The sequence below is a fragment of the Cheilinus undulatus genome, linkage group 4 (assembly GCF_018320785.1).
Source record: "Cheilinus undulatus linkage group 4, ASM1832078v1, whole genome shotgun sequence".
Lineage (NCBI taxonomy): Eukaryota > Metazoa > Chordata > Actinopteri > Labriformes > Labridae > Cheilinus > Cheilinus undulatus.
Window position 1 is genome coordinate 39,459,841 of NC_054868.1, and position 27,329 is coordinate 39,487,169.

General features: G+C 39.6%; 1 protein-coding gene across 1 annotated transcript in view; it reads right to left on the reverse strand.

Annotated features, from left to right (window-relative positions):
* Window positions 1–26,717, reverse strand: part of znf827 (zinc finger protein 827) — a 131,568-nt gene extending 104,851 nt beyond the window's left edge. The window contains exon 1 of the mRNA XM_041784605.1: window positions 26,422–26,717. Within this exon, the coding sequence (XP_041640539.1) occupies window positions 26,422–26,464 (43 nt within the window). The 5' untranslated portion in view covers window positions 26,465–26,717. The remainder of the gene's footprint in view (window positions 1–26,421) is intronic.
* Window positions 26,718–27,329: the final 612 nt, after the last annotated feature.

Sequence of the window (27,329 nt, forward strand, 5' to 3'; positions counted from 1 at the left end):
CCTCTTCAGTAGAACCAACAAAATTTAAACTACTAAATCAACATGTACACATAGAAGTACATACCAGTGTAAAATACAAATAAAAATGCACATTACCTATGTTGCAATAGGTCCACCAAAGACAAAAAAAATATCAGTACAGTATCCATTAATAAAAATGACCTAGAGCAGCTCAGCTTGTGGCTGAGTTAGCCGCTCTAAATAGCACTGAGGGAGGTGGATTTTAACCTGTAACTTCTTAACTTAAAAGGCGAATTCTGCACTTCTGAATTCCACTTCAGCAAAATCAAAGGTGTGAAAAAAAAACTACATAATGTATAAAAATGTAATGCATTCAGGTGCTACAAGGGATGAGCTATCACATGTTACAAAAACTGTTCAAACTTTAATTATCAAGAAAAACACTGTTAATTACCAAACTTAAACACCACAGTAAACTGGCCATTTGTGAGTTGTTTTATTGAGGCGAGTTATAAAAAAAGTCAGCAGGCTGGCTTATAATGAAATGAATAATAATGAAAAACTTTCAGGGACCAGATGACATTGCTGTCTCTCTCCTCTGCTATCTGTCTGTGCTGTGTGACAGAAGACGAAGCAGGGACACATATGAGGAAGGACAGCAGTAGTCACAAAACAAGTCCTGCATCTTTTCAAAATCTTCAGAGTGTAACATCTGAAACAATCAGAAACCGTCTTCCTTGTGTCAACGCTTTGTGTGTAACTACTACTGCTCTCTCTCTCGACGTCAGTGTCAATCGCCCACTGCTGCAACAAGCACCGATAAACTTTGTCTACATTTCACATAATAAAGGAATAAAGATAAGTTCAAACTTTTTTAATAAACTTTATCATTTGTCATCACCAGTGTTGGGCAAGTTACTGAAAAATAGTAACTAGTTACAGTTACTAGTTACTGCATGCAAAAAGTAACTGAGCCAGTGACTGCACTAAAAAAGTAACTAGCTGCTTTGAAAAGTAACTAAGATGTTACTTTTGTTTTTTTTACTTCAATCCTCATTATTGTAGACATCACATTCATTTGTGCTGTTGTGGCAGTGTGAGAGGAAAAAACTATTTTCTTATAACACTGTAGCCATTATTAAGCTTTTTTTTCTCGTTATTTTTCTGCAGGCATCAGACTCTACAGCTTATATCAGCGTGTCTTTAACAACATATCTTGCTATCAGTCCATTAGTGCTGCCTTGGTGACACACTGTGCAGCTGGTGGTGATTTAAAATCCAGTCTTTGTTGTTTACATGGAGTAGCTCCTCCTTGGTCTGCCGGGCTAACGTGAGCTGTACCTGGGTTAGCGGTGTTTGTAGCATCCGGCTCTCTAGAAACTAGCTTAACTGTAGCATGTGTTTAACTCAGTACTTCTTAAGGTTGGAATAACTGTTCTTGGCGGTGGGAAAGTTTACTTCCCTGTTCTTTTGCGTCCTTTATCCCAAGGAGGGAAAAGTAATGCTGGCGTTTCCAAGACAGAGGGCTCATGCTTGAGTGCTCAGCCATGATGTGTGTGTGCGCTTCAGTGCCTGTCTTTGTGTGTTTGTGTTCTCTCACAGGATGAATGTTTCCTAATCTTCATCGAGTTGATGGCTGTAAAAGTAACGAGTAATGTGTGATTTAAATTCTCAGTAATTGTAACGACGTTAATTATTTTAAAAAGAAATGCGTTACACTGCTAGTTACCATAAAAAGTAACAGAGTTACTGTAATGCGTTACTTAGTAGCGTGTTACTCCCAACACTGCTCATCACGGATCTACACCCGGAAAGAAGAATTAAAGTGTTTTAAATTTACATTGTCTTGGATCACATTACAACTACTGGTGTACGTTTAGCAGTTTGACAAGAGAAGACCATACTGCAGTGCCAGCCCTGTGCCATGCGTACCTTGCCAGGGGATATACACGCTGGTATGTATGCGTGCTTATGTTGTTTGCAAAATTAGCCCGACATCATTAGCAGGGGTTCTTTAATCACGTCTAAAGCATCTTCTCACACACACACAGCACCATCATAATCATGGTAATTAAAGCAATACCATGGCTATTTTTTAATACCCCAGGATATGGTTTTACCGTAATACTTCCCATTCCTACCCATCACTGCTCCTTAATGTCTCATTTCACTTTAAAGAACTCACAGACGGTTCAGTGGACAAGCCAGCAGTCATTTACCCCTCATAAACATTTCACTTTTAAACGTTTTTCCTTTTTAATCCACAGCAAGTTCCTTTTTCTGTGGTTAAGTTTATATCTTAATATTCATTTAACCCGAAGTTCTCTTTTTCTTTCAAAATAAAAGCAGCTCTGTATCCAAAGTGGAAATCAATTACCCCTTGAGTAAGGCAGTACATAAATCCAAAATGCCACAACAGTTTCAAATACACCAAAATGGAAGATTAATCACAATAAACAACAGAAATCCTGAGATTTACCCTGATTAAAAATCTTGCCCTTGATGTACATATGATTGTAAAGCTGCTTTTCTTTTAAAACTGGGATATTGGGATATTGTATTATTTAAAGCAGGTGGTATTAAAATATGCAGTATTTTAACAACATTATTAATAAAGTATCTTAGTGCACATTTAAAATAGTTTAATGTGTTTACTTCTAACATGGTATTATTTTAGTGTTTATGCAAACAAAAAGTGCACATAACTGCTTATTTTCTTGATTTTTTTTGATGATTTCGCAACATCTTTGCACTTTCTGAGCACTTTCAGCACATTTTAGTGAAATTGCTAACACTATCAACCATCAAAATGTTAGTGATTATAACTATGAGATTAATTTTACTGTTTTTACATCTCTACATGCAACCCAAAACACTTTCATTTTTTTTAAATGAGGACAAACACCAGAGCAGAGGAAAAAAGTAGAAACTCGTAATCATAAGTCTAGAACTGACATCAATGATCGGTCCAATATACCACACAGACAGAGGTGTGCAAATGTTGGCCAAAAAACCTGAAGGCATATAGACACCTGGCAGGAATGTTCTGTCTGAGCAAAACCAAAACAACTTTAGCAGACAGATTCTGGAGATCCGTGGACTCTCTTATAATCCAGCAAGAATCTACTACACAGTTAAGGTTACTTAGCCTGTGTAAAGGTGTTACGATACATAGGGAGTTTTACTATTAGGCTTTTGGAAGTTACTCTTTCATCCTGTTTGTGCAGTTTGCCTGAGGTAGAAATATAAAAAGTAAAATTAGTTTTACTCAGGAGGAAGTGACCATGGGCCACTTTTTCTGTATTCTTTTTATGAAGTGCCTTCATAATGAAAACTGTGCTGATGAATAACCAGCTGCAAAGCTGATTTCTCAGATCAAGCTGTAAAATATTTTGAAGAGAACTTAAAAACTACCACTTAAGCATTTTACTAAAATGTAGGTCTGGTGTCACAAGACTTGGTCATGTTGTTGTTTTACTTAAATGACATTTTTATGTGCTTCAGTGGTACATTCACAATATTTCACCTTTGCCTAATTGTAGCAAAACTTATAAATAAAAGCTAAACTGAAGACACAAATGCCACCGTGCCAAATAAATGACCTAAGCACACTGATGCATTTGCAACATGACAAGATTTAAACCCCTCCTGGATACTGGATTCCTAAGCAGCCCTGAGGTAATAATCTGCATGGGTAAAAGACAACATGAGAGCTAGTTTGTGCCAGTGCAGAGCAGCAAGGATTAACTGGCAAATTAGTGTTTACTGGGAGAGTGCAACAAAAAATTGGACGTCCATGAGCCCTGGGTCAATACATGACACTACAGTCAAACTCTCTAAATTGCCATCTCATTATGAGTGACTTATTTACTGTTTGCAGTGATTTTAGTAGCAATGAGTCACATTTCTTTTTGTTAAGTCATCTCAGCAGGTCTCATGTCCTACAAGGTTTTCTTTACCCTCTCTAATCTTTATTGTACAGCTCTCACTTACATTAATAAGAACAGCATAAGGACAGATCTGGAAATAGAACTAAAGAAATTATGTTTTCAGGTTGTGGGTCCCTGTATATGGATTTTCAAGGTATTCTCACAAAAGCAGCATCTCATGAATGCTTTGTGGGATTATGTTGCAAAAATGTCCACTCTGACCCGAGCATGAGCAGATTATTGAGGTCATAAGTCAAAGGTCAAGTTGATTAGGTCTCATTTCATCCCCTGCTTGTGAACACAGTATCTCGGGAGCACTGTGAGGAATTTTATTCAAACTTTGCACAAATGTCCACTCTGACTTGAGGATGACAGATTAGATTCTGGAGGTCATAGGTCAAGGTAATCAAGCCTTGTGTTTATTCCCTGTGTGTGAACACAATGTCTCAAGAATGCTTTGAGGGATTTTCTTCAAATTTTGCACAAATGTTCACTCTGGCTCAACAATAGACTGAATACTTTTTTGAGGTATAAGGTCACTGTGACCTAAAAACAAAAACCTACAGCCAGCACAATATTTTGATTATATGATGAGAGATTTTGGTCAAATTTTGCAAAAACGTACACTTGGACTTGAGGGTAGACTGATTAGATGATAAATGTCAAAAGTCTTTATTTCATGCCTCAATTTGACCCTCTTACACTTAACTAGCTCTGCAATACAAAGTTTATAACAAACACGTACCTACATGAAGAAATAAGACTTTTACCAATCACAATGCCACAAAAACTACCCCAGCCCTCCTTCTTGACCCACCGCTGCACTTTCACTGTCTGACGATTGTTTACCTTTCTGATCCATGTAACCCCCAGGTGGTACTTCTAGTTTCACCACAAAATGAAATGCTGCAATTTAATTTCTGTTTCCATATGTAGTTGATTCTTATGCTGGGTGATTAATTGATCTATTTCAGTTTGCTTCCTACGATCATAAAAACAAGATAATCGAAGCCAAGTGTTTACTGTGCCACATGACGTGATGCACTCGTTTTGTTATGTGTGGTAAACAAAGTGCCCACAGCCTTTTGTGTGAATGTGCTACATAGGGATGAAAATGTCAGATTTTTTGCCGATATCCGATATATTTACAAGCTTATTTTAGCCAATACCAATCAACACCAATATTCAAATGAGGTCAGACCTTAAACTTTAGTGGTTATAACACTTTTTTAAAATTTCAGTCCTTAAAACACACTTTAAAGTGTAAGGAATGATAATGAATAAAGAAAAGACTTCAGCTGACATAGATCTGTTGGTCCAGCCTGTCAATCCATTAACTTACTCATTTATACCACCAATATTTACAGCTGTTAAAATCAGATTTTTATAGCACAATATCAGTTTGAAATATTGGCAGAAATGTTCATATATGCTGATACAGATGATTCCGTTTTTTAGGTAATATCTGCTGATACCAATATCAAGCAGATAATATGGTGCATACCTAGTGCTAAATCTTTGTGTTTTTTTCTGAGCAGTGAATTAAAAATGTCAGTTTGCTTTACTGAAACCATTGAAAAAGTGTTTGTGCTCCATGAGGAACAGAGAGTTGAAAACAGATTCACTGTCTGCATCCTGCCAGTCAATTCATCCCTCTAGAGACTGTAAGGTACGGTACACATCTAGAAGGAACTTCAAATTAAAAGCACTGTCCACTATTTCTTCATTTATAAGACGACTTGCTTTTCAAACACTGCTTTTTCTGAATGTGTTTCCAGGGACGTTATCTTGTTATTAAAGTCACTTTGTCAACCTGTCTTCATAAAATACACTCATAAATCACTATGGCTGTATAGGCTATATTTGAATTGTTTAAATCATCAGGTTGTAAGTGATATTTATCCATTTTAGATCTACCCCCCTACCCTTGCAGTGCATGCGGTGTTTTTTTGCACCTATATGTTTCTCAAGCATTTAAAAATGGAAATCCTTAGATCAGTTTCAACACTTTATGTGTTCATGGCTGGCTCCATGAAACAAATGATTTACTGGGGGCCTCATCATTTGAAATTAACACAAAGATACAGATTTAACATAATCGAGTTCAGATATAACAGTATTGATAATCCTGGTATTGTGGTGACAGAAGCATCTTAATACCGTTGCGGACTTGTGACGGTTTTGAATGATGGGTCCTCAGGGCAAAAAGTGTATTTTTTTTAGCAGAGCGTAGGGAAGTGGGAAGTAAAGTTACATCTGCCCTCATGTACCAGTCATCCTTTACCCTCAACTCGCCCGCTTAATAGCAGCGGGAGTGACAAAGTTTCTGGTGACTTTTAAATCTGATGTGTGGAAGCATTTTGGTTCGAAGAAAAAGAAATGAGAAATGAGAAAGGGCGACAAACTAAAAAAAAAAACATGATGCAGACACCACCAGACCGCGGTGACACACTTGATTGGGAATACGAGTAAAATGAGAAGCCACTTTGCAAGTCATCTCCTCAAAAAGACTCACATTGATGCGAGAAGCAGAATCCAGCCAGGCCAAAAGACTCTTAAGGAAGTGTTCCCAATCCCACTTCACCACCACAGCGCAAGGGCTCAACAGATCACAAGGTGTGATTACGTACCATGGACTTGTTACCAAAGTATTCTTATACTGAGATTTTGATACCGCTACATCCCTATCAGTTAGTAATCATATTTGATAATCGAGATTTTAACATCAATCAAAATAACTGGGATTATAATTTTTGGCCATAATCAAGGAGTTCTTCTTAAGCTTTCGTACTCATAGGGTCCAAAATTAGCATCCACCAATGCCAGCAAGTGAAGTGGTTTACTACTCCTCTATAAATCCTCATTACTTAGGGCCCTATGAATTCCACGTTGTGTGTGAGTGTCTTGTTTATTTACATAAACAAGACATTCTTTTTACGGTAAAACTAGTGGAAAGGTTTAAAACAGAATTCAAAAAAATTGAAACAGAAAAATGGAATTTGGCATAAAACAAAATGGATTTCAAAGGGCCCTACTGCAGTCTTTTACTGACCTTTCTGTTTCATATGCCTCTTCACACTGTTGATGGCATCCAGGAATGACTTTGCAATCCGTACATGCCCCTGTTGCTATATTAAGTCTTGTTTTATCCATCCTAATATGGCTTAATTAAGTCAGGAAAAAATACCCGGCTAACAAGCGATCAATAAGTGTGATAGGAAATTGAAAAATGGGGAAATAAAGTGCAAATAGAAGCATAGTTAGAATAACATTAGAACGCTGCTGTTTCACAGGTAAGAGTTACGTTTTAAAATTGACGACCACAGCAATACAGTGAGCTGCAGGTTTGCCACAGGTAGATAAAATACCTGCTCATTTATATTTAGAATGCACTGCACAGAAATAAAAGCTCTTAACAAACACAGCTGTATAAAACCAAATCCATTTTTTTACCATTAGAGTTGACTGATAGGTATTTAGTAGTCACAGGGTGTAAAATGCAATAATCCTTTGCAGTTTTATTCTAGAGCTGGCTGTAAAGTATTTTAGTTTACCTTTAATCGGTAGACAGACAAATAGCCTTACTCTCAGACCTGTCTGTTGGCCGAAGAAAGAATACCAGTTAGCTGCAATTTCAAAACAGTTCAAATGCAGTCTTTCTAAAACTTGTAAGCATTTCCTTCATGAATCAGAAGATAACACTCCATTTATTGTGGATAAAAGCCAGCTGCCAAGTCTGTCTGCAACCAGCCAAAACACAATTCTTTCATTTTTGAAAAAGCAGTAGGCTTTTCAAGAGGACGCAGCAAGGGTGGCAAGCTTACTCAAACAAATTATGAATAACCAACCTCAATTTCATCAAAGATATTACTAATAAGCCATGCTGGGTGGTGCTACGTATGCCTAAATTGATTCACACTATAGAATTAGGAGGCCATTTGCTGTTTGAAATGTTTTTGTTAATTTACAGTTAATGTTAAGAGAAAAAAAAACATTCATTCATAGGTTGCTTGATAAATGGGGCTCATTGCCAGTGGAGTGTCTGAACGATGTACGGAAACGGAGTAATCTCTTGATTCTGTGAGAAAGAGCTGCTCGTAGTCATCAAGACTTCAGCTGTTGTATCTCATAGGAATAGGCTTATGTGGGTGGCTTCCTTCTTTGTGGAACTGAATACAGGCAAACACATGGAGCACACTTTAAAACACCGCATATGGTCGAAAAAAATATGTGTTTTTTTATACATGTGTGGAGAGCTAAAGATATTTTCCCTCAGACACATACTTAAAGCACTCACAATGACAGGAATTCTTTTTCTATTAATGCCCAAAGCAGACTGAGTAACTAACTTACTTAAAATGTACTTTTAGTGCTGCATTTTCCATAAATTTACTGTAATCGTCATTTTATAGTGTATCACAAACACAGTGTTTTCCATAGACTCATAAAAAGTCCAGTACAAAAGCCTAAGGATGCCAGTTTTAAAAGATACAACAGAGACATAACACAGTCATATTTTTAGCGCTTTTTTAACTTTCCTAAATTTCCTCTTCTCAAACAGTAATTAGCATATGCCTGCAACTACTCCACTAACTCCCTCGCGTATTTGCTTTAATATCAGGCAAGATTGTCATGAATACAGCTCCGATTATCGTTTCATGTGGTTTTTTAAAACTACTAATTATAAGCCACTTGACACACGAGTCAGATCCCATCAATTTTTTCTTCCGGTTGACAAAGTAACCTCATTCAACAGAGACGTGGATGTCGTGCTAGCATTCTCAAGCAGACAGGGGATACATTCTTTGGAGCAAGTGCGAAAAAGAACAGGCCATCACCCTGCTGTGTAGTTCTCTGGCATGCTGACGCTCCTCACAGAGGTGATTGTGTGTCTGTGGAAGAGAAGTGAGAGAGAGAGTAGGAGGGTGGAAGGTGGGAGTGTGTACAGCGTCCATGTATTGTTTGTAAATCACCCTACTGGCAAAAGGGACACTCGGCTCTGAAGCAGCCAGTCCACCCAGGGATAGAGGGGGAGGTGGGGGGTACACTGAGAGGTAATTCTATGTGCATGTATGTCTGTGTGTAAGGAGGCGGTGTGTTGCAGTGTCTATTAGAGACGACGAACTGGAAGACAAGGAGAAATGAGCAGAGGAGCGAGGAACACCAAAGAGGGAATCTTGAGAATTAGAGAAGAAAAGGGAGGCTTTTTATGGTCGTATTGGTTTGACGTCTGTTTGGCAGAGTCGCCCAAGGCAGTGCCTGCTTGGATTTTAGCCTGTCACTTAGGACAGGGACACTAATCAGCATTGGTCCCGGTCCCTACCCCAGGAAAAAGGGGGAGCACTTTCAGGCCATTATTTAAAAAAAAGGGAAAAAGAAGGGGAAGAATTGCTGTGGCACAGCAGGAAATGCTAACCGCTAACCTCATTTACATGCAGGTCCAGGGAGAAAGGGGGGAGAGCTTATTCCGTTTCCAATCTCCATGTTAAATGCTGGCCAGGGCAGCTGATGGGAATGAGAGGCATTGTTCGCCCCATGCTGCTCTTTCTCTCTCTGTTACACCAATACCTGCTTTGCTTTCTCTAAGGTATAAAAAGAAGGCATCGCCTCAGTAATTCTAATCTGCACCTGAAATCTATACGGACCTGACGTGCAATGTATGCGGCTGTTTACTTTGTGCAGACTGTGTACTGCAACCCTCATAGGTCTATCTGTTTTGTCATAACCAGGTTGTGACCTGAGGCTGCCGCATTCAAAGCCATCCTTCACCCACTGAGTCTGTTCTGTGGCATAATGATTGCTATGACAACCATCACTTAAAGCCACGGGTAGGTGGAGGAGAGATGTCAGCTTCTCGTCTACTCCTCTGATGATCTCATTTCTGGCTGGCAGGTACAACAAGGTCAAACCACTGAAACTGGCAAAGTGGCTGCTTGCTACATGCAAATGACAGAACCCGGTTTCCAAACAATTACACCGGCCTGTCCAAATCGACGCAGGGCTAAGCTCTGAGAACCACAAGGGGGAGAAGATATAAAATTTAAAAAAAAAAGAAAAAACCAGGATAGTGAGTGAAAATGAGATGTAGAGGGAGGGATGTCTGTCTTTGGCCGGCTATGAGCACAAAGTCTGGCTGTGCGTGCCAAATGAGGTTTTTAAACGGTTTTTCTGGGAGGATTTGTGCTAATCTAGAAAACCTTCTGGAGGAAGTGCAAATACATCTGCCGCTGACCACTCCCCTGTAGAGTACGAGGGATTAATGACACGGCAATCTGAACCAACATGGCCCCCATTCAAAACACTCGTGGGCACTGGGAGCATACGGGCAATCATGAGCCGAGCCATCTGATTCTAGAGAGCAGCTCCCTTCCCATATCCACTCATTCATTACTTTATCCTGCTAATTTGTCCAGCTTCATTTGTTTCTACTTATGGTTATGGTTCTTAAAGGTACCATAAACTACAGGGCTCATCACTCAGAATGAAATATCCAGCGATTAGCTAATCTCATTAGCATCACAAGGGCAAAATGAACTGACCGAATGCCCTTGGTAAACAATGAAAGGATGAGACCTAAGTCATGTTGTTCTTTTTATGCTCTAGGAGACGCTATGATAATATTGTGCAAATAGGGAAGCTTCCCCTGCAACACTGAATTAGTCAAGATGCTCACCTGCGTTTTCAACATCATAAATAACCCTCGCACAGCACTGACAATGGCTTTCTCAGAGATGACATCACATCAATGATCTTAACTCCTCAGGATTTTTGTCCCGCAGCCAAACACTTCCACTCTCCTCTTCAGGGATGATATATTGTTTCCCTAGAGAGCTGTCACTGCCTTATGGTCCGACTATCCTGAGTCTGTTACAGCCCCCGCTCCTTCTCTGTACTTTTAATCTCCCCATAAAACTGATCCCACATCCCAAAAAGGTGCAGACATCCACAGCTGTTAGCCCTGCTAGTGCAGAAACATTAGCCTGTGCCTCGCTCTTGACTGCCTAAATGTGCAATGTGGAAACACTTCCACACCATGAGGAGAGAGGGGTGAGCCTGGCTCATGCACCAAAGGCCAGCTAAAGCCAGGCTGTGCTTGAGAGAGAGAGAGAGACTATCTGTTAGCATGTGTGTGTAGAAGACGCCTTCTGCCCTCCTCTACCCACACAGGAAGTGAGGTCATCTCTCAGCACTGCGCTGTGCAGAGTGCATTCAGCAAAAGGGGACAAAGATCAGCATGGTGGCCAAAAGTCATTTTAAGCCCCCTAGCAAAATATACATTCGATAATCGCCTATACTGAATTAATTTGTTTTTTAAAAAGCAGCTTTAAGGCCTGTTGTTATACATTGTGCTACAGCAGTAACAACAGATACAAAAGCAAAAACAGCTTCATTTATGCCAAGTTTTGCCCAAAACTTCCAAAATTTCATGCATGAGTTAAAGATGCACCAGATGCTCCAAAATATCTCCACATCCCACAGGCGATGATCCTTCTTTTAAGACATTTCAGGAAGTTCTTTATATCTGTACAATGTAATTTTAGTGCCTTTCTAGCAGTGAAACTCGAGTCCAACAATAAATCACATCCCTGTTTAGAGCAGGCGTCTGGCACGACTGGCCGGCTTTAGCTCCCCAGACCACCACCTCCTCCTCCATCGCCGCCGCCTCCTCCTCCTCCTCTCCTCTCATGCTCTCCATCCCTCATGCCTGTTAAAGGCTTGTCCTGCAGGGCCTGGATGCACTTGTGTGGTACAACAACAGAGAAACCGCCCAAAGCTCTTAACAGCTCTTCCTCTCTCCACTTCCTCCCTCCTCCCTCCATCTCCACTCCTAGCACCAACACCAACACCACCACCAGCAGCTCCTCTCTCTCTCCCTCTCCTCTCCTCTCTGCTCTGTCTTTCCCAGCTGCACCGGCGAGCTGTTCCGTATGAACTGCTGCCAGCTGAAAGCCTGCTACTCCTGTGAGATTGCTATTACTCAGTGCAAGCAGGGCTCTGCGTAGCCAAAGGGCTGCTCTCCGAGCTGTAGATCTCCATGTTGTGACTTGTCAACACGGGAAAAATCGTTACCAAGGCTGAGGTACTTCCATTGCACACAGAGGGGGTCTGATTGAGACCAGGCAGACAGGCAGGTACTGGTACTGTGGGACAGAAAGTGATATCTGATTAAGAGCTGTCGATGATTCTCTCTGCTTCTGCAGAAGATAATTCATTTTCACAGATTAGATCAACTGAATACACTGATACGTCAGAAATGACTGGGTGCTTAATAAAATGATTTATCTGGAGTTCAACCCTTTCAAACTTATTTCTAGTTAATTTAGTTATACACACATTTCCTTTTAGAACAAGCAGTGAACTAATCTCCAAACTGAAGAGATTATTGTCTTATTTCTTAAAAACAACTAAATTAGGACTTTCAATAACTTTTAATACCCAAAAACACCCACGGTAAAGTAAAACTAGATTAAAAAATGTTTTGAATGTTAAATCCCAATAAGTCACCATTGAAACTTGATATTAAAAGATCGAATCATTATGCCAAACAAGGTCACAACATACCATCACTTCTTGGGGACTGTCCTCTTGTTTTGGCAATAAATATGAAAACTATAAAACTTACAGTGAGCTGCTTTATGTTTGCAGGATGCAAGCCTCTTAGACACCTTATCATACTTCTCCAGAGCTAACAAATTCTCAGGTCTTTCAGAGATCCCCTTCATTTCCCTATCAAAAATGTAGGACTTTTGAGATTTTGAGATAAGAGTTTCGGCTGAGGAGCATCCACCCTGGGATTTCAAAAAATTCCTTAGAACTTCATGGAGAGCAGGAAGGGTAGCCACAACATCGCACAATCCATGTTGCTTTTTCCGATTCAGTTATTAGCTACTATTTCATAACCATTCAAGGTAGACTTATCACAAGCTAAAGCAGGGTACACACATAAGGATTTTCTAAATCTTAAGAGATTTTTTTATCTGTTAGAGACTCCACACATGAAGATAAAAAAATCAGGCAGTGAACAACTTTGATCGTACTGTGTGTGGTGTGCTCCGATAATCTCAACACAGCACACCACACACATCAAGATTCTGTCCCACCACTGATCTAGTATCTCGTCCTCCAAGCCAGAAATCTCGCGTGATCACACGTGATCTAACAAAAATGACGAAGAAGAAACATAGCAACAACCGATAGCAACAACTGGAAAACACAGCACGCAACATGGAAGAGGACATACAAGACGAGGGAATGATGGTGTTCTTGGGACTACTTTTAACTGAAAAATCATGAACTTAAAAAAAAGAAAGAGAAGACTGTGGAGAAAATCCTGGAGACAGCGCGAACACGGACTTCATAGTCTACTGGGCGAGCTAGAGGTGAGTTGTTGTCATAGACATTATATACGTATATAATGTCCACGGTTGTTGTCAGTTAGCTCGCTTCTTGATTGGCTATATTCCGTTCCATGTCACAATTCACGGAGTCATGACTTGGGAGTTGTCAGTTTGCCCCACATACGAAGATTTTTGGTCGTAAATATTGAACAAGTTTAACATTTATGATTGTCAGCCCCGTTTTCGGAGCCAATTATCGGGACAAATTCAGTCTTAACACGTCTCAGACCACAGGATAGTCTTGTAGGATAATCTTACAAGATCTAAGATAATAGGGCATTTGCCGTCCTTGGTTGGGAAGGGGGAAAATCGGGACAAAAACAGCCTGATTGGAGCGCAGATGGTCGAGTGGTGTAAGGTGCTACCCATGTACGCAGGCGGCCCGGGTTCGAATCCGGCCTGTGGCCCTTTACCGCATGTCTCTCCCCACTCTCTTCCCTGTTTCCGAATCAATCCACTGTCCTTCCTCTGTCAAATAAAGGCATGAAAAAGCCCAAAAATAAATCTTAAAACAAAACAAAACAAAACAAAACAAACTAACAAAAAAAAAAAAACAGCCTGATTATCTTTATGTGTGTATCCCGCTTAACCAAGTCTGAAATGTTGGCATATGGGTTATGGTTCTGGTTGCGTGCTAGACTTCTTCTAAGAAAAACATGCTTTACTCTGATTCTCAGGGAAAAGAACAAAAGTACCCACAATCATTTGGAAAGTATTGATACACAAAGCTGAAATGCCGATACTATCCTCAATACCATTTCACTGCATAATGTTAGCCTCTTTTTATTTGGGCAGGGGGACACAGTTGGAGCCAGGTCTGATGATAATTTACCATAAAGGAAGCTGTCAAAAGTAGAGCAGCCTGCACACAAGTGGTGGGCGGTAAACCAATCTCAATATTGTCATCAGTAACATATCTGCCATAGTATGGATTTTTGCAACACCATCATCATTGGTTTAAATGTATGTGTTGTGTTTCAGTGCAAGGCACAATGCACTTGTATAAAACTTTGCCTTAAACATTTGTTAAAGGGACTGTTTAAACTCAGGATTTGCTTGGTATAAGTCCGTGATGATTCAAAGAAGCGGGCTGTGATGACAAACAAGGTCAGAGAAGCAGCTGTAGATGCCGTAGTTGTGTAAACTCACTGGTATAGCTGCTAAGCTAAACCAATTCTGCTGGCAAATCCTTCACATTAGAGGTGCATTGTTGTAGTTTTCGTGAGTGCTTTTACATCAGGAAGACAGACCTATAAAAACCTTTTCTGTGATCTTATGCTCAGACATGTCTTTAGTATACTATCACAGGTTTGTTTGGGGGGATAAGGGGGTTGTAACTAGTGAATAAGAATTTTAAGCATCATCTATTTCAATTTTGAAATACTGTCACAAAGGGCAAAAAAGAAAATACTGTGATAAGATATTTAGACCACATCGCACAGGCCTACTGCACACTAAGCACTTCTTACCTGTCAGAGGAGGGGTGAGGAGCTTCTGATGAAAATAAAATTAACTTGCACAATTATTTTAAGAACTGTAAAGGTATTATCAGATATTCATATCTTTAGATATTTGAAATTGAATTGGGCACTGTCAAACCTCTTCTTCCGCTACTACTTCATTAGCAATTCTTGTTTTACTACAGAGAATTTGAAAAGGTAAACAATGGTTTAGCATCCAATAGAAGACAGAATTTTGACTGTTATCAACCTCATCATAAGAAAAGCATGATGTCTCCCCGATTCTGGGTAAAAGAACTACACAACCAACAATCTTTGAGTGATACAGTGACATCTCTGATGTTTCTACTAGGGCACCACCCCTACCAGACAAACCTAGGAGAAACACTGACTACTGACAATGGATGCATGGACAATATAATCAGTTGATCTATTGGCATCAATATCATGACAAAATGTTGTCAGAGCATCATATAATCCAATTTAAAGTAATAATAATAACAATATGCATGCAAATACAATACGCATGTTGAAGAACACTGATACAGAGTAATGAGTGAGTTTGTGTCCATATTCACACAAATGCTGACACTTTAACACATCTGTGCATGTTGTGGCCAAGCTTAAATGTGCATTAGCAGTCAGTCTGATCCATCATTTATCAAATCTGCATAGAAACCAGCCCAGATCTGGGTGTAGAAATCCTCCTATGACAAGGTCCATGTGTGATTTCTGAAACTTGTGCATCTGGCCAATCACAGCGTACAAATATCTAGTGTTGATATAAGCGGCAGCTAGAATGCTCTTCATTTATTTAAAATGCCCCCATATATTCATAGTTCAGCGGGCCTTGCCCCCAGAGTTTACAACATGGAGGTGCGTAGTATGGAAAAGAAACCCGTTCCCCTTATTATGTGTCGATTTCAAGGCCAGAGGAGCAACAAAAAATTTACTATTTGTTGTTTTTCAGCCTAGAAAGTGGCATTAAAGAGAATCTGCGGTTAACAGCATTGTTGCAGAAAAGCTGACACTAGAATATTTATTTCATACATGCATGATATGTAAATTGTATATGAGGTTATCAGAATTCTTCATGTTCAGATTAAAATATAATCAATATTCTTTATATTTGGGTTTTAAAATGTGGTCGGCTCTTAAGATGGGTACATAAAAGCTTGCAAAGAGGCAGCATGCAAACAGAAGGAGGCCAGCCTGAAACTGTCCCAGACTTAGAGAAGAGTAGCTGTACCTGAGTTTCAGGTATTATTATTATTTGTACTAAAGTAGGCTTATTGTAAGTGCCACACAGTGATATGCCGGTTTACAGCAGAGATAAACTGCTCTCTTCTGACTGTTCATGAGACTTTAAAGGAGACTGCTGACAGCCTGAAATGTCTGTTAGCCTATCAAACAAATTAAGCGCTTTTTGTAATTTTTATTTCTAATCTAAATAGATGTTTTACTAAATATTAGGGGAGGAGAAAAAAAATTGATAGGTCATAGTATTGCAATATTTGTATGGCGATATATCGTATCGTCTCATCCACCAAGTATCAATTTTTTCAAAGTAATTGCTAATATGACCTGAAATCTATAAAAATAGAAAATAAAATCAATTGTTTGGACAAATGTTGGTCCAGTGGGGTCGACAGAGGTGACGGTCCTAAAGCAGGAGACAATTAGTACAACATGGCAGCATCAGGGGAAGGACATTAGGAATCCAAGCAAGGCACGAACAACACGGACATCACATATGGGGTTTGCAAGAAGTGCTACAAGGAAATAAAATAAGCAGAAACACGACAAACATGAGGGCAAATCCGTTCAACAGTTAAGAAAATTGTATATATCACAATATATGGTATCTCAATATTTACTACATTGCAAAATATTTAAAATCGCAATAATATCGAATCGTGACCCAAGTATCGCGATAATATTGTATCGTGGGGCCACTAGTGATTCCCACCCCTGCTAAATATATCAACTGTAATTCTTAAATTTTGTGTGGAAGTGACCTTACACCCAGTTTTCTGGCGAACGCACATTTGATAAATGAAAGCTGTAGAGAGGGACTTAAACCATGGTAGCTTCATTTCAGAGCATCGTAAATGAAGCATACCTGGTTCTTGCCATGAACAAGAAAGCATTTTTCTAACAAAGCTCTTCAGAGACAGACCTTAAAACAAATTGAGTTTAACAGAGAGAGTCACAGAGTTGTTATGTGATACACTGAACTCGCACAGCTATGCAAAGATGTATCAAAAATCCACATACGTGAGCAGGAGATCTAAATAACATGAGATGCTCTGCCAGCTCTAGCCTTCCATTGATTTCTGTCACAGTGCTCATATTTGATAGATTGGCTGGGCAACCTTGACTATCATAGCCAGCAGGCAAAAGTTTGCACACCATCAAACATGCCGTCTTCTGCCAAGACATAAGTCTGCTTGTGTCAAGAACAATTAAATTCCCAAATTAAGCTCTGGAAACAACTAAAACATCACCATTAAGCAGCATAGCTGTCAACAACAACACAAGCAGGAAGCAGATTTTATTGATAAAGTAACTTTGAAAAAATCTGTTATTTTTTTTTTTTTAACCTGAGAAACTGAAGGCTTGAAAGTTTGAGCATGGGGCAGTAACATACTAGAGAGTGCCTCTAACAAAGTGACATTTTTAGGAGATGTTTTTCACATACAGTATTTTGTTCGCCATCTTCCATGTGGTAGTTTTAGGACTAGTGAAGTGACCTTGATACTAGAAGGCTGCTGAATTGAATTTCTGAATGGGTAGCGACAACTTGGATAGACAGGGGAGAAAAATCTGACACTCGACTCAAGGCATTACCTTGAAAAACCTGCTGTCAGTGTGATAATGAAAAAGGTACTTGACCCTAAGTTTTAAAGTAAAGTTTTCTTTTCAAACTGCTGTATCAGGTTACAAAATGACAACTTTCCCAAAACTTATAAAAGTAGCTGATACCTCCTTGCTTGTCGCTGTAGAAGGATCTGAACCATTACTTACAACTTCACACATGAGCTCTGTTCAATTGGTAACACGATCCTAATGAGGAATACAAGGGCACAAAAAAAAAAACAGCATGACTGAATGAATGGCCTTGTAAAAGGATTTTTTTTTGCCCAGTTCCATTTCAAGTATTATCATTGGCTTGTACACAGACTCATACAGAGCTTCCTTTCTGGAAAATGTATTTTTAAAGCTCCTGTATGTTTTTTGCTGATCAAAAACAGAATTAAACTGAAAGTGATATCTTCTCATGGCCTACAGAAGTAAATGTGAGCATCAATATAAAGATACAGTATTTCTCTTGAGTTATTGCTGAAATCTAAAACCACTGCCATGGGGTAGGTGTCGGACAAAGTGATCAATTGCTGCAATCGTAACAGCCCAAGGAACCGATTCTTAATGAGTGATATACATCCGTGGTTCCCATACTTTTCAGCACGTGACCCCCAAAATAACGGCATAAGAGACTGGTGACTCCCACCTTCCCTTGAGGGAGAAAAAAAAAAGATGTTGCACAAAGCATCATGTACAAACTTGCATTTAGGTCGTTTTTATAACTTTTACTTATATTATTTTTTTTTTTATTATTTTAAATTGGACTTATTTTAACATCATTTTTTACAATTCCGTATAAAATTCATGATGTTAAATCATATAACATTTTTCTTTGGTTTTTGGCAAGCATCCTGTGACCCCCCTTTACTGTCTTGCTGTCCTCCCTGGGGATCCCGTCCCCAAATTTGGGGACTGTTAAAAATGGAACGCTGACTTTTCCTTTTTTTGTCAAAAAAAAAACAAAAAAAAAAAACAGCATACTACTTTGTCCACAGGGGTCGCCAAAATTACCCAAACTGAGAGGACCTCGCAGGAGCTTTAAGTTGTAGTTGAGGAACAAAGTACAAAGTAAATTCAAACTTATCGCTTTGTATGTTTACATGCACAGATAAGTCAAGCTAAAATTATAGCTTGATTGGATAATTTAATTAGACAGCTTTTCTTGCCATAATACAGTATAGAAAAATCCAGAGTAAAAACAGAAGTTGACAAGTAGGCAAACTGCAGTAGTGTCTTACTGTAACTTTCACACTTTTGAAAGCTGACAGAAGAATTTAACATTGACAAAAGAAAGAAGCCATGGTAATCTTAGCGGTTCCTGCAGTCATGACATGAACGGGAAAATCACGGTAATTACACAGTACATATGCCTTTATTTCATGAGTCGTCCTGCATATGAGAACGAAACTTTACACGGATTCACTGACAACACAAAAAGCTTGGCAGTGGCTCAAGAATAGCATGTGACAGGAACGCATGATATTATTGGCATAATATCGGTATTAGGCAGATATTACCTTAAAAAGACGAATATGGATCTTAACAGATATCAAAATTTCTGCCGATATTTACAGCTGATACATCAGTCATACATATTGTCAGTAAAGGGGTGGGACGTTTATTGAGTATACTTGATGTATCTAAGCTATTGCTATGCGAGATGTGTAAGACAACTGTATTATGACCATCAAGTACAAGTTACATTAAAGTTTTAAGCTATCAGCGTGCAATTCTTTCTGGAGTTTTGCTTCTCCCACCGTCTCCTAACGCCTCTCTCACGGCAGACAGCACACTCCCCCACCCATCCAATAGATGGATTTTTAGATTGAGACAGACTATTTGTTTCTGAAGTAAAACAGTACTGGATCCGTCACCTGGGTGTGGTTCGGATTTCAGAAGGAAGAAGTCAACAACACGCCGCAAGACGACTGCTACAAAAGGTAGTAGTACCATGGATCTGTTTCACCACCTGAAATGCCATTCACTACAAAACGGGGAATGCTTAATCTCCACATGTCCATATCTCCACCTACACCAAATAAAACGTCTAAGGAACAAGCCTCAAAGCAAATGACCCTGGCTTCCTGGTTTACAAATCGATCATGTACGACAAAAAGTTCAAAATGTAAAGACATTACAGCGGCAATACCACTACACATTAACAAAGAGATGGCCCCAGTAAGTGTTGTCGAAAAGCCAGGATTCAAAAAGACACTCGGCCCGAAGTATGATTTGCCTGGGTGCAAATTTTTGGCTGAAAACTCCCATCCAGAGTTAAGCATGTCAGTAAGAGAAAAGGTGGCCCAGCAGCTTAAAATGTGACCCACTTCTCCACAACTATGGATCTGTGGTCCAGCAGAACCTGGGAGCCTTATCTCAGTCTAACTGTAGATAACATCGACAACTGGGAGTTTAAAAGTTTGTGCCACCAAATGAGCATTTTTGCCAGTGATTGCACAGAAGAGCTCCTTGCACAAGGTCTGAAAGATGCTTCATGTCATGGAATTGTCAAACACTCATCCAGAGAGTATCAGCACAGATAACAGGACTAATGTAATGAATGCTGTGAACCATTTGCTGCCTCTTGCAATTTGTGTATTTTTTATAATCAACAATAGTAAAGATAATTAAAAATAATTCAAAAGGTGTGCATATATTGGTATCGGCTAAAATAAGTTTGGACCGTGTAGCGGATATCGGAAAAGCCCAACATCATGCATCCCAACTCTCTGAGTGATATGTAATTGCCATTTCATTGTTAATCTCGAGGCAATTCATAAAATAATCCTGTATTGTATACAGCATTCTTCTACCAACTAGCAAGCATAATAAAGGTAACTGTTACAGACCTGATAAATAAGAAAAGAATCAAAAATATGTGCAGAATAAACTTGGTAAAAATTGTATTTGCAAAAGCTACTTGTCTGAGATGAATAAATGCAGCTGTTAAATTACTGAGATAACTACAAGTAGAATAACGTAGATATAATAAGGTAGATATTTTTTTCTCTATTACTGAAATAGTAGATAAAGGTAAACATTGTCAAATATGTTAAATCTAACTGAAGTTAAGATCAGCTGATTATCATACCTTTGTATTGCTGACACACTTTTAATCAAACTATCTCTGCGGCTGTCACAGTCAGCAGTTAATTACTGCAGTTAAAGCAAGATGGTACCTCCCACAAAACAATGATCTTTGCAAGCAATGGGGGAGAATTCATTAAGAGAAAGAAGTATGTCTGACTCCACTACAGCAAGTGGCCAAATGCCCTCTTTAAGCTCGTTTGGATGATTAGATCTTATTCCTATTGACCTTGCTTTAACAAGTTAATAAACTGGTTGTGTGTCAAGCGGTGAAAACATGGACAAACTTTACAGCTGTATACATTTTGTACAAGCTCTATGTCTTACTTTTGGTACAAATAAGACAAGTGTTATCCCTCCAGCTTACAGTTATATTCAAAGGCAGGTGTTAATCAATCAATAACTCTTTGTTTGTATGGCACCAACTTATAACCAAGGTTATCTCAAGACACTTTACAAAGAAGGCAGGTCTAGACTGCTTTTAGGGCAGAAATGTTGGGCCAACCAGACTCATGCTGACAGCACTCTGCCGAAGCTGCAACTTCTGTTATGCTTCAAATTTTGCGAGCAGACTTCCAGGCCGTTTCTAACAGTGGAAACTGTGGGTCATGCATACAATGCCTAGACCAGTTTAGGGCCCTTAGTATGATTTCAATTAGACGAAAACAAATGTACTATAAAAGTCCAGTTTTAGTCGTGCTAGCACCATTCACAGACTTCCAATGGCATGTAAACATACTGGTCATTACACTTGCAACTATATGAGCAAGATTTGTTTCTACCTTAAAGTTCAGTCCCACCATTAAACAGGCCAATCATGCCATATCTGACTTATTGTCAGCATTTTCATTTACTATCACATAAAACATAAAAGACAGTCCGTAAATGTGAATCTTCACTTAAGGCAGCCTTCTGTTCTCTATATGAAAGTGTGCTGAGAGAGAAGCATCCAGCACCTTTCCCCTGCCCTTTAATTCACTTCCAAGTTAAAGCCTGTGTATCATTATTCGCTTGAGCTCCACACACCCGACACTATCAGAGCACCCAAGCCCTATCAACGTAGGGGTAGGCATGGTGGTGATGGTCAGTAGAGGTGGGGGCAGTGGTGGGGGGGGGGGGGGGGGGGGTTATTGGCAGAAATACCCCACAAATTTTATGCCAAGAGAGCGAAATGGAAACCTCCTCTCATTTTCCTTTCCCCTTAAACCAATGTTTTCAGGCCCCAGCCCCACCAAGGTCATTATAATCATAGCAAGTGGAAGGGAGCCAGTGACCCGCCATTACAGTAAGGTAGAGAGAGCCACCCAGTCAGTTTGCAATTGGCTGACGAAGAGGAGCAGAAATCTGCCTGAAAATGTTAAAATTGTCTGGTTTTCAAATGCAGAAAACTGGGGAGGAAGTGGGCACAATACAAGTATTCCTTTGAATACTCTTTAAGATAAAGGCTCTCACTTTGACTGTATTTTTAACATACTCATCCACATCTGCTTTGGATGCAGCTGGTGGAGACATGTTGACAGGATGTGATTTATTGACACCATTGTCTGTAACAAGAATTTTAGCACAAAATCTACATATTTCAGATAATTTTGAGCATGGCTTTAAGTTTGAATATTAAGGCTGCAAAATTACACCAACAATAACACACTGCAAGGTCATAAAGAATGGCAGTTTTCATTGTGGCACCAAAGGTCATGTTTACTTGTCAGAGTGAAGGCGCCATACTGTACTGTGACCTCCATGGCCGGCTTATGTACCCACAGACGCACACAGACACACACACACAAAGGTTGCGTGATCACTTTCACATGTGATTGCCGTGCACACACTTAAAGAATAGTCTCCTCTGGCAAGCTGTGCCACAGACAATAGGACAGTGCACACCAGGCTACACAGCCCATATATCTGGGTCTGCGCTAAGATAAAGCACCTCCAGCATTAAAGCCAGTGTATTAGCTTGCCCTTTTTCACCACAGATGAAGAGATTTGAAGCTCGATATTGTGCTTGTTGGCTGGCACACCACCGGGGTGTTGTTGGCTGAATAATGAAAACACACAGACTGACAGCGAATGGCATGAGGTGACACTTCCATCCTAGAGTGGGAAGATCCAAAACAAAGCGCAAAAAAGCTTCTGACAAATTCATACTTTTCTGTGACAGTTTGTTGACTGAGGAGGGAAACAACTCCTAAATCAGAGAAGGCTTTCATTTAAACCCCGGCAGCTCAGGCACAGCAGTGCTCCAGTACAGTGCCTACACAGAAGGACATGGTTTCAGAAACGTGGGAGATGAGTATTTTTGTTGCAGACCAATTACAAAGCAGCTTAATTGAAAGGTTGACATGGGCTTACTTTGTTCTTCTCAGCCCAAAAGGGAGGAAATGGACTTCCAGACTATCTCTTACTGATGCTGTGTGATAAACAGCTTTTATACTTTAAGTGATTACCATCTGAGGCATCAGGAGGCTTAGAGAGAGAAGCCTTGTGGGTTCAGATGTCAGATGTTAAAATTACAAGTACATTTTCCAATATACTGCAGATTTCTAAAGAGAAATCAAAATAAAACTAGTTTATCCTAGAAATTATATTACATGAAAATTTAAAAAGAATGTCATTCTGGATTATTAGAAAATATTAACAGGGCTACTTTTAAACCTTCCTGAAGAAAGAAACCTGGATGTTTGAAATGTTCAATTTTAGGGCAGCAACAAATGTTTGTTATATTATCATAATGCATAAGTTAGTCAGTCTATATCGGTATTTTTCAAACTCTTTTTGCCCAAGGCTAACCTAGGATCAAGCAAAGATCTCAAGGCACACCATATTCATATCCATGCAAAAATTGCCTCTCTAACACATTACAGTTTGTGTACATTGCTGTATATAATTGAAATAATGAAGAATGGTTGTACAAATTCCAACTAACCTAATGTGGACTTGCCTCAACGCCAGTGTGCCTCCATTTAGGGAACCACTAGTCTATATTGCATCTGAAAATGTGTAAATCAGGACGGACAAGATTGAACAAGTTAATCACGATTAATAAGTGTCCGCTTTTTTTTTTTTTTATTCTCATGCTTTACTGTCCCTTTCAGCACACTTTAGTTAATCCACATCAGCATCTCCCTGCAGCCACAGTGATGTAAAGTAAGTCCACCACTGCTCCTTGATGTCTCATTTCAGTTTTTAAAAATTCCCTGACAGCTGAGTTGTAAATTTAGAAGTCATCTGCTCCTTTCAAATGATCTCTTATTTCATTTTCAATCCATTACAAGTTCCTTTTTCTGTGGTTAAGTAAAATCTCTGATCTACCTTTTAAAGCAGGTCTGTATCCAGACAGACAGCCAATTACCCTTAGATTAAGACAGGAAAACACCCCCCCAAAAGAACAATTTAAAACACAAAGTAGTGGAATCTTAAATTGCAACAAAATGATGCAACTTATTGTGATTAACTACAGAAATTCTGCTCTTAATTGCGATTAAAAATTTCTATCTTTTGACAGCCCTGGTGTAAATTATATACTTTTCTTTTCTAAAAAGCTCAATTTTAAAAAAGCTCATTTGGTTCTTTATCACTAAGGATGACTTGTAACATATATAAGAAGAATATCAGAGTTATAAATGGTTATCAAATAGTTGGCAATCAATGTAAAAAAATAACACTGCTTTCCCACGATTCTATACCTACAACAAGGGCAACAAACTCCCATCACAAACTATTTCAAGACCTATAAATGCACTGTTAAAGGGGGAAATCATCATAACATTTCATATAATTAGTCACTCGGATTAAAAAAGACCTCACAAGTAATACTAAAAGTATCAATGAGCGGTACTTTACTCCATTACTTATTATTTACTTAACTATAACTGTAACTGTACAAACTTCCTGTATACATTTTTGGAGTTTTTCAAATAAAGTACATAAATTTCACTTATAAAGGAAAAGGTGAGAAAAGGCAGCCTGTGTCCAGAACTGAAAACAAACTACTGCATCTTACTACGCTGTATACTAAATATTTCATATTAGATAAGACTAAGACCATATAAGACCAATTTCAGCAAACAAATTAAATGCAAATGTGTCCTACAGCAAACTTAGCCTGAAGGCTGCAGTGGGTTACGTGCAGTTATCATGACCCTGTTCTTTGCACTCCTAACCATGTGGTTTACATACTCCTTATGCAGCATATCAGTAAAGGCTCACTGTCCAAACATCCCTGTCATTCAGTCACACTCACACAAAGACCCACTACTGTCACCCTCCAAGTAAACTGCTGCATTTAAGCAGGTTCAACCTTAGGTCAAATTGAGCTGTAAATCAGTAAACATTATCACCAAAATACAAAACAGTGTATGATGTGTTAGCTACAGGAATTAGACTGTGTTGTACATTTGATTTAAGGTGTCAGAGAGTGTGACAGGTGCAGGAGTCCATTCATTCCTCAAACCCTCTGAAATGAAAATGTGTGTCAGTAAACTGAGCAAAAAGAGACAACACAAAGTGCCTTTTTGATCATGTCTGGCTCTGCTGAACAGTTGGCATGCTCTGACATTTGAGAAATGAAGAAAATAGTGTCATAAGATAAATGTATCAAGCCTGTGGTTGATATAAAGATGAATCACTACATTATTCACTGCATTTGCATATCAATATGACTAATTGAGCTGTTTGCTTACGCGTGTATTGAGCAGAAATAATCAAGAGCAGGAAAAAATGTCACTTTAGGATCATTCCTCTAATAATTATTGTCACTGCCCACTACCATCTAAAGCAATCCTCTAGTGGACGGAGAGTGTTATCGCAGCTTTTCATTATCTGGACTGATAAAGGCACAATACGAACATCCAAGACACTGTGGGTCAAATGTACAAAAGTAAACCAGCCTCCTTCCTAAATCAACTACACGCTTATTTCAGTGGCTTTCAGCTGTGGCAAAGCGTTGTTTTAAAGCAACACAGAGGAGCATAACTGTCGTTTCCCTTCTATAACCGCGTTATTGATCGTAGTCTGTCTGCAATGAATGGCTGCAAAGGGAAGGGGGGGAAAACCCTGAACTTCAGGTGACCGACCATGGCTCTGTCACAGCCTGCATGCAGACTGGGAGGGGTAGAGAAAATACACAGGCTTGGGGGGCGAAAAAACACACTTTTTAAAGTCGTCGACAAACACGCGCGAACAGATTCAGTTCCGCGATATAGAAGCCAAACTGTGAGGCTGAAAGTTAGACGTTTAAAGCCGAAGAAATGAAGTTTACCGAGCGTTGCTAGATAGCGCTATTGCTAACTAGGAACACTAGGGTACGGGGAGCCAGAGTCTGGCTTGTCTGATCCGACTGACCCTTCATTTTATTGCGGCCAGACTCCCAGATCCTCCCCTTTCTACCCGAAAAGCGACCGAGCAGAGAGGCGAGCACGCTACGGAAAACGCTCGGCCGTTATTCCTCACACACAACCGACACATATGCCAACTGACCGCAACCTTTAACGGAATCGGACCTCTATCGATTATACTCTTAATAAAGCCACGTATCATTTATCCACTCACTGCCTGGGCTAACGTTACCCATCGCCAACAACATGGCTGCCTCGCTCGGACCTAAAAAGGGAGAAATAACCTACGCCGAGTCTTTTGTCTGTTTCACCTCTTTAACCCTAAACTACTGCGCAAAACACACGGAGAGCCGTTAAAAATGAGAGAATCGAGAGAGCGACTTACGTGAAGGCAGGCGCTTGGGTTGCTCCTGCTTCCTCCTTGGCATTTTCCCCCGTTTTTAATCACATTCTCGTCCTTGTTTAGGGATAAGAAGAAAAAAGGTTTTTCCCATTGAGACTGGAGGCGCCTGTGATGGCAGGGACTTGGTCGTGCACCTGGCTTCGCTCGGTTTAAAGTGTATTGTTGGGGAATGGGAACACAGGCGGAGGAGGTGCCGCTGTTGTTGTTGCCGTGTCTTGACTATGGCTGCTCTCGGTGCAAGTGTGTCTCCGAGCCCCTAACTAACACTAATGCAGGGATCAAAGGGCAGCAACAGCAGAGCAGCCTCACGCGCGCACGCACGCTCACTCACACACATGCACACATTCACACGCTCTCTCTCTCTCGCACACACACACACTCACGCACACAATCAAACACGCTCTCTCTCACGCGCACGCACACATTCGAGGAGCTCGCCCCCGAGAGCAGCGTACGGACAAGGTGCCCCCAAGCTTTGAGGGTGTAGAGCCGAGAAGAGAATACATTTGAAAAGGAAAAAGGGTACACTATATGCAGACGGACTATATTGATAGATATAAATTACGTTTATTAAATAAATGTATTTTTTAAATCCTAAATAACCTCGTAGTGAGTGAGTAAAGATAGTTTATGCGAATGATGCAAACATGAATGGACATGTCAATTTAGTCGCCATTAAAAAGGCAAAGAGAGGACATGTTTAGGATTAATTTAGCTCACTTTAACACGACTGACAACTTAATGCTACGACCAAATCTTTAAGTACTTAAAAAATAAGTTAACATTCAGCATTCAAAATTGAATAAATAAGGAAAATTAATACAAATAATAAAATAATAAGTGGAGGACTTTTTTAATCACAGATTTTGTCAAAATGGACGTATGTTATT